General features: G+C 33.9%; 1 protein-coding gene across 1 annotated transcript; it reads left to right on the top strand.

Moving 5' to 3' along the window:
- The first annotated feature begins 1,227 nt into the window (after positions 1–1,227).
- Positions 1,228–6,554, top strand: LOC112796873 (uncharacterized). The gene is made up of 8 exons (XM_025839531.3): positions 1,228–1,542; positions 1,937–2,093; positions 2,639–2,724; positions 3,307–3,419; positions 3,787–3,852; positions 4,713–4,819; positions 5,077–5,142; positions 5,959–6,554. The coding sequence occupies exons 1-8, from the start codon at positions 1,448–1,450 to the stop codon at positions 6,316–6,318; spliced, it is 1,050 nt and encodes a 349-aa protein (XP_025695316.1). The 5' UTR covers positions 1,228–1,447; the 3' UTR covers positions 6,319–6,554.
- The last annotated feature ends 1,623 nt before the right edge of the window (positions 6,555–8,177 follow it).

The raw sequence follows: 8,177 nt of genomic DNA, 5'->3' as shown, positions 1-8,177 counted from the left end.
TTTTTGGTTTTCTAAATGGAGAAGAGAGGGACGACTTGTTATGAGATGGATTATGTTAACATTTCTGATTTGGATCTTTGGATCTTGGACCTTTGGTCATTTGGACAATTGGAACCTTGAGAATATCTATTCTCCTCTAAATTAGTCTCTGCATAGCAATATTAACTCTTACAACCCGGATGGTCAAGCTAGTTTAGAGGTCGATTGGTGTTAGACTGGTGCGGCTTCAAAGGTTTATGACGCTCGTAGTGGTTATTTGTGGCTCAGTAAAAAGATGCTTAGTTGGGAGGATAGGGAAAATCGGCTTTCACTTTGGCGTCAACATGTTCCGGAAAAGCACAAATTCTTGGCTTGGATATGTCTTCGGGAGGCTCTTCCTACTGCTGCATTTCGTTTTAGGAGGGGCATTTCACACACGGATAGCTGTTCACGATATTTCTCAGGTCAGGAATCGGTTTTACATTGCATTCAGGATTGTCCAAAAGCCCAGCTAGTTTGGCAAGCTTTGGGAATCTCTGGTCAACCACTGGATTTGATGAGTTGGTTCTTACATAATAGCAAACATCGCTCCTTTAGATTCTTTTCTGGTCTTTGGTGGGTTTGTCATTCGAGAAATAACGAGATCTTTCATCCCCACGAGTCTTGGACCACAAACAAGGTAACTGATATGGCTTTGTCTTTGAAAAAGGAGTTCCAGAATATTTTTGAGTTGCAACGAGTGTCTATCCCCTCCACCATTAGTGGCTCTTGGATTCTCCCTTGGGTGGGCACCTTTAAGATTAATTGTGATGCTAGCTATCCTGACAATGGTGCTCAGGTTGGTTTTGCCTGTGTTAGCAGAAATTGGAAGCGAATGTGGCAATGAGGCTGTTTGGGAATAATTGAGAGTCATAATATTCTGTAAGGAGAGTTGTTTGCTATTTGGATAGGCTTTCTTTTAGTCTGGGACTCGGGGCAAAGAGATATTATATGTGAGATAGGCATTTCTGTGTGAATGCCTTTATTATTGTCAATAATTTAAATGATTGCTCTGGTTTTATTGATCATTTTGTGTTGAAAATTTGAGATATTATATCTTGAAAACAGCGTGCTAATCTACAATTGATCTTGAGATATGCAAATACAGTACATTATGACAAAGATTACAATAAAAATCTTTTCTTCCAAAGTGGAGCTTCCTATCTTAAAAAGAATTTAAAAATAGTATTTAAGGAGACTACCTTTTTTAAACAATTTCTTTTTTTTAATTGTTGTTTGTTTTTTTTCGGGTTACCAAAAAGAAAAAAAAAAAAACTCTCTCTTGTGAAACCTGTCCCGTGGACTTTCCAAGAAGTAAGAAGAAGCACCATGTGATTCTTCCCGCCCTTTACTTGGTTGCGCAAGAGGGAAAAGGAAAAACAAAACAACAGCGATACTCTGAACGAAAGAGAGAAAGAAGGAAAGAGAGATGTGTGGAAGAGCACGGTGTACTCTAAGAGGCGATGATGTAGCAAGGGCTTGTCACCGCACCCTTCCCGCTACTCGTTCTCTCCATATGGACCGGTACGGTAACAATTCCACTCTACGATTGCTTCAAATCCTTGCTTTGGAGTCCATTTAGCAACTTAGGAACGCTTTATACTAAATAATCCAAAACTAATTAAGCATTTACTTTTTTGTTTTATTAACTTCTGCACTCTGCCTCTAGAGGGGCCAAATTAAGCTGCTTTATTGAATTCAATCTGAAAAGAGGGCTTTTGTTTTGTGTATGAGCGCTTTGAATGCATTTGCGTAATTGAGTTTCAGTGAAGACTTACATACATTATCTTCAGGCGAAGTTGATAGATAAGAACAGTGATATGATTTGATATGTTTGACTAAATTGTCCTTTTAACGGTTCTCAATTACACAAAGAGAACTGCATGTGAGTTAACACCTTGAATTTGACGGTGTGTAGGTATAGGCCATCCTATAATGTGTCGCCGGGATTCAACCTGCCGGTAGTTCGTAGGGAAGATGCGTCTAACAGTGAAGGCCATGTTCTTCATTGCATGAAATGGGGTTTAGTCCCCAGTTTTACAAAAAAGACAGAGAGGCCTGATCACTACAAGATGGTAAATCTTCACTTGTTCAAAGCACTTTTGTATTTTATTACGATATATTCTCAGCCCGCTTATACATTAATTGTAACCTTAGAAAACTGATTGTTAAGCCATTTTTGATAGTTGTTAAGGCAACTTAAACTTTGATTTGCATAGATTCTAGATAAATCATTATAAACTAAGTTCAAAGTTGTTGCGGATTTCCCTCGCTGCTATGCCAGCTAACTAATTATGAGAGTTCGAGGTGAAAATTTTGGGTCATATACCCGTACGTAGATGACAAAAGTTATAATCATGTCACTCAAACATTGATGTAAGATCCAAAAACCCAGAATTTCCCAATCCTCTCACTTGATTCTCAAATAAATCTTGCAATTTTAACTGACACTATACTTGGGAATGTCAGTATGCTTAAGAATGTGGATAAAATTAAATGGTACTGTTTATTTATTTATTTTCAAAGTCCTTATTAGAGTGTCTAGCACATATTATTATAAATTCCAATTCGTTTTTATGAGGTACTTATTCTGATGTGTTGTGTGTGCTATATACTGCAGTTTAATGCTCGATCTGAGTCCTTAAATGAAAAAGCTTCATTTCGCCGTCTGCTTCCTAAAAACAGATGCCTTGTAGCATTAGAAGGGTATGTATTGCATTAATTTGTTTGTCCTGTTTTCACTCTTCTCTTCTCGCTTAAGTATGATTGGGTTGGGAGTGGAAATGTTTCCTCTTGAACCTTTTCTCAATACCTGCTTACTGTTTCGGCTGGTATTTTAGTACAAGAATATAGTTCAAGGAATAAAGTTGGGCATTTTTCTTTACTGATTGTATTCCATGGACATGGTTACACGAGTGTAGAAATGCTTGCATGTATAGTTGAGCATTTGTCTTTTTTTTCTGGGAAATGTATGAGCTGGATGAAAATTAAATAATTAATTCTGTTTGCTGGGTAGACAAAGCATTTGCATTATGTATTTTCATCTTGACAATCATGGTCCTGACTATGTATTCCTTTTCCTATTATATCTTCAGCAGTTCTATTATTCTTGTCGAAATTTATTGCCTAGTTTGTAGGAAAAAATTATGGTTTCATATATTTCTTTTGACTGTAGAGTGTAGACACTTCTTTATAGTTGATATAATTTTTCTAAACAGTCCATCGCATCCATTTTTCTGATGTAAAGTTGAACTCTTTAAGTTGATTTTTCTAAATATTTGTTTGAAGATTTTACGAGTGGAAAAAGGATGGTTCAAGAAAACAGCCATACTATATTCACTTCAAAGATGGACGACCACTTGTCTTCGCTGCTCTTTATGACTCTTGGCAGGATTCTGAAGGTAAAATATTTCTTTAGATAGATGTCAGAACTGGTATCAGCAATAGGAAAGTTGTGTGTGTGAGAGAAGGCAAATTGACTGAGGAACCTCCTATAGCGTACACTTGGGAAAAATCTAACTAAGGAATGAGTCTCCTACAAATTGGTACAGATGACAAGACAAAATCAAAACTTCCCTCTCTTCCTCTATATCACTTTTACTCCTAACTGACTTGTTAACAACTTTCTTGCCATTTTCCTCCTCCTCCTCCTGTTGTAAACTATCCCAAATTTGTTCCTAATAAAAGATGTAGGGCAATGACATTTGATTCATTAGTAGATTTCCTTTTAGGTTTACTTAATGCTGATGCGAATATTTTTAACTACAGGTGAAATACTATACACATTTACTATTATTACAACCTCTTCCTCTCCAGCTCTTCAGTGGCTTCATGGTGAGTCATGCACTCCTAAATGTTGACGTGCTAGCAAAATTTCTGGCTGATATTATATTACAAGTCTGATACTAAACAAATCACTATTTAAATAGCTGGATTCTAGAATGAGATTTCTCTATTGTACTGGCCGTGTCTTGATAAACACTATTGTTATACTGTTGCAAATGACTGATTTTGATTATATCACATTTTATCAAACAACTGCAAATTATTCTAGTGATTCTTTTTTCCTTTGTGGTAATGCCTTTGGTTCTAAATTCTGTATTAGTCCATTTTGTTTCGTTGAGAAGGAACTTGGTTTCCATTTCCTTTTCTGTGTTTTGTGAATAAAATAGTGAAAGTAGGAAATTTGAAAATGCGAAAGAAATTATAAAGGTGGCATATTGGTAATTAAAACTAATCTAGAAATGCAAAAAGAAAACAAATTCACCTGAATGTATTAGTTGTGGCTATTCTAAAAGAACAGAAAAGAAATGTGCATACTCTTGACCCTGTTTGTTACCAAGCCCTAAATGGTTTACTTCAACGGGGAAACCATTTTGACCTCATGATACCTGATTTGAAGAACGTAGAAAAAAAGGATTTCAGTGAGATCCTAGCTATGCCTTTTCTCCTTTCTATAAATAAAAAGAATTTACGTAAAACACAATTTCGTAAGTTTCCTTAATAATACATTGAAAAGAATAGATGTCATTTAACAATTTGGTTCTAAGCTTAGGTTTAAGATGCACGAGATTATCTGTTCAGCCAACTCGAGGAAACTATGTGCCCCTTTTTATTATTAGCCCTGTACCTATTGAGTGGCCATGTCCTACATTGGTGAACTAAGATTTGTCACTTTTATTGTGTCTTTGTAGACAGGATGCCTGTTATTTTTTGTGACAAGGAATCAACTGATGCCTGGCTAAGCGGCTCTACTTCCAGTTTTAAGAATTTGCTGAAGCCATATGAGGAATCTGATCTGGTATGATCTTTATCTAATTTGTTTAGAATTTTGACATTAATAGCTTGTAAATTTGATATTTTTTTTTAAAAAAAAGAAGAAAAAGTGCTTTTTTCTTTTTCAATTATAAAACATGCAAACAAAAATATTTAGAATTTAAGATAATTTTTCTTTCCATTCAAATTTGAAAGAAAGCCTTGCATGTTTGCTCTCAGAAAGCTTAAATCATGATTTTTTTTTTTTTTTTTTTTTTGCTAACCAATCCTTTTGATATCTAGGTTTGGTACCCAGTGACGCCTGCAATGGGCAAGCCATCATTTGATGGACCTGAGTGCATAAAGGAGGTATGGTCATTAAGCATTCTGCTTCCCTTTCATGTGATTTCTCACTGGTTATGGTTTTCTCGGTTTCAACATTTCAACATGCATGCCAAGATGTATTGAGCCAAAACAAAATAGACAAATCACATGGAGTTTTATCTAAGCCATAATTATGTTATGTGTGACTAGATCTTAGTTCTTTCGTTTCTTAATGCATACATTTTTGGAAAAACAAATTTTAGAAACATACATTATTTTGTTGGGTTCGGGTGTTCGGCTCATTGAAAGCTCTTAATTACATTGGTTTTTGCTTTTTACTGGGTTTCTTGAGAGGGGTTTATTGGCAGATTCTTGGTATGGCATTAATTAAGATTGCTATACTGTGACTTGGAGGTTACTAGATCCAAATAATGGAATTAGCTTCTTTACTTGCAGGGTTAAGATCAAATACAATAACCATGCTACATGTACATAAAAAAATCAGTCACTCGTATAGACATGTTGCAATACAAAATACACATTGAAAATAAGTTAAACAACATATGTATTTATACAAAAATACATAGTGGCTGCTGTGCAAATAGGATTTTTGTTAATCCAGATAAGAAAAGAATCATGCTGGCACTTACAGTAGTTGATATGTAGGTTTGTTAGGCTTTGCTTGTGAAGAAGCAAAGATCTTATTAAAATAGGTTTCTTAGAATTTAATATCTCTACAAACTATATTCAAATCCTAACAAACCGAATTTAATGCTATCATTACTTCGTCAACTTGAGATAAATTTAACTGCCATCATAATTAGCCAAGAATGTTGTCCTAAACCTAGTCCGATCGTGCAGATTCAAGTAAAGGCGGAAGGTAACACTTTGATCTCTAAGTTCTTCTCAAGAAAGGGATCTGAAAATGAAGAGACAAAGCCAGAGCAGAAAATAGTGCCAAGTCAAGGATTTATCAAGAGTGAAAAACAGCCAGAGGAAGCCAAAAAAACTGAGGTAGGAGACAGTGACTTCAAATCTTCTCAAGATGCTATGAAGGTCCCAACCAAGCGCGATTATGAGGCTTTTTCAGGTGAATCAAAGCCAGCTTTGGCTAACAAAGATGTTGTGAGTCCAAACCCTGCAAAGAAAAGGGAAAAGGCAAAGACTAATGCTGCTGATGATAAACAACCGAACTTATTTTCCTACTTCGGAAAAAGATAATCAGTTATGAAGGATTGGCTTGAACGACAAGATTTTGCCATGTTATGCTGGTTATTGGTGTAAATTATGTAATGTAGATGCATTTTGTTTTAGTTCTCCATAGAGAGAGGTCATGCTTTATCCAATGCATTTTACTCTACGCTAACTCGCTCAAGTCTTGTGGGAAGGACTCACTTTCCCATCGATCATGGATCGTGTACACCATCTTAATATAACAATGCTTGTTAACCGTGCAACCTTTTCTATTAAAGTTTCTGAACTCGATATAATTTATTTTATTTTTTTATATATAAACTGTATTGCTTTCTTTTTGGGTCATTGCGTGATAAAACAACAAATAAAAACAATAGAGATCTACAAGGCGGATACTACAATGAAGGCTTTATAATTGTCTTCATGTGAAATTTTTTTCTTTTGACTCTTAGATGAGTTGTATTATTAGATTTTGATATAATATAAAAATGTTGTCTTTGTTTAAAGTGTGGCTAAATAAATAAATCATACTTTTAAATAAAATATTTTCATGAGAAAATGTTTTTGTCATCTTTATTTGAGTAGTTGCCAATCTAAAAGGACAATTTCCATTGTCACAAACTCTATCCTCCAAAGGAGTCATTTATGTGGTGGTTGTACCTGCTTTGCCATCTTCTTCAATCAATCTCCTACTCTTGACAATAGCTGTCACAAACTGCTCCATTCTAATTTCAATGCAAGATGCTCCACATCAACTGCATCCTTTTTGGCTGGAACTATTGCCTTTGGGGTTTCCATGTCATAAAAATTTTCTATTAACTGCCAAAAGATTGAGAACAATAGACTTCTTCTCAGTATGATAGTAGGAAATTGAAAGACTAAACAAGAGTCAATTTTATAATTTAAGATAAACACATTAGATATATGTAGGCAATTAGATTTACTGTATTCGAACTATCAACTATGTATTTATGTAAGGGAACATATTATTTTCGGTATTTGTAAGTTTAATTCATATTGTGTTTATTCATCAAGTAACACGTTAGGATTGGTCCATGATTCATAACTCCTTTATTTTTGTAACATTTTCTTTCAATAAAATAACTTAAAAGTTCGCAACCAATATTAATTATACATTTTTCTAATGTTTTGCTCTACTTACCGATAACCTAAACATTAGACTATTTATTGTGTTACATGATGAACATTTCAAGAAATTTGCTCTTTCTCGTCTGATTTTATATATAAATCCAACGATAAATAATATTACTTTCGGATTTATCGTCAGATCCCATTCAACTTAAAAATCTTCGTCGTCGGATAATTTGACTAGGAGTATTCATAGGTCAGATTATACACATATAGTATTTATTCGTATCTGATTTGCAATTTGCAGATATGATTCGAATGGATCAGATCACGGATATCACATTTATGTTGTATTTATATTTTATTTCAATTAATAATTATTCATACACGTTTATTATTTTATTTTTGTTATTTAAAAAAATTAGCTTAATAATATTTTAGGAGTTTAAAAGAGTAAAAAAATAAGTTTTTATTAGAGTGAAAAGGTAGTTTTATTTACTTTTTTTATAAAAATAAATTTTTTAATATATTTTCTATTTTGCGGATATATCCGATATTCAATCCGTAATTGTACGAATCAAATCATATCTAAGTATAAAAAAGTACGGATATTAAATTCGATGAGTTTAGTGTGGATCAGATCAAGATTTTAATCATATCCAATCTGATTCACGAATACCCCTAAATTCAATAATAATGATACTAGAAATGATGAATTAATAAAGTGTTACTATCGAATTTTTTCCTTATAAACCCGACTGTAACAAGAGAGCTATTCTTAAAAAAAATTAAATTAA

This window comes from Arachis hypogaea, chromosome 4 (assembly GCF_003086295.3).
Source record: "Arachis hypogaea cultivar Tifrunner chromosome 4, arahy.Tifrunner.gnm2.J5K5, whole genome shotgun sequence".
Lineage (NCBI taxonomy): Eukaryota > Viridiplantae > Streptophyta > Magnoliopsida > Fabales > Fabaceae > Arachis > Arachis hypogaea.
Note: the sequence above shows the minus strand (reverse complement) of the source record. Positions and strands in the feature narration are given on the sequence as shown.

Coding starts and splice junctions, on each gene's coding strand:
- LOC112796873 (XM_025839531.3), top strand. CDS start 1,448: ATGTGTGGAAGAGCACGGTGTACTCTAAGAGGCGATGATGTAGCAAGG. Junction 3,420..3,786: donor CTCTTGGCAGGATTCTGAAG/GTAAAATATTTC, acceptor TTTTAACTACAG/GTGAAATACTATACACATTT. Junction 5,143..5,958: donor GACCTGAGTGCATAAAGGAG/GTATGGTCATTA, acceptor CCGATCGTGCAG/ATTCAAGTAAAGGCGGAAGG.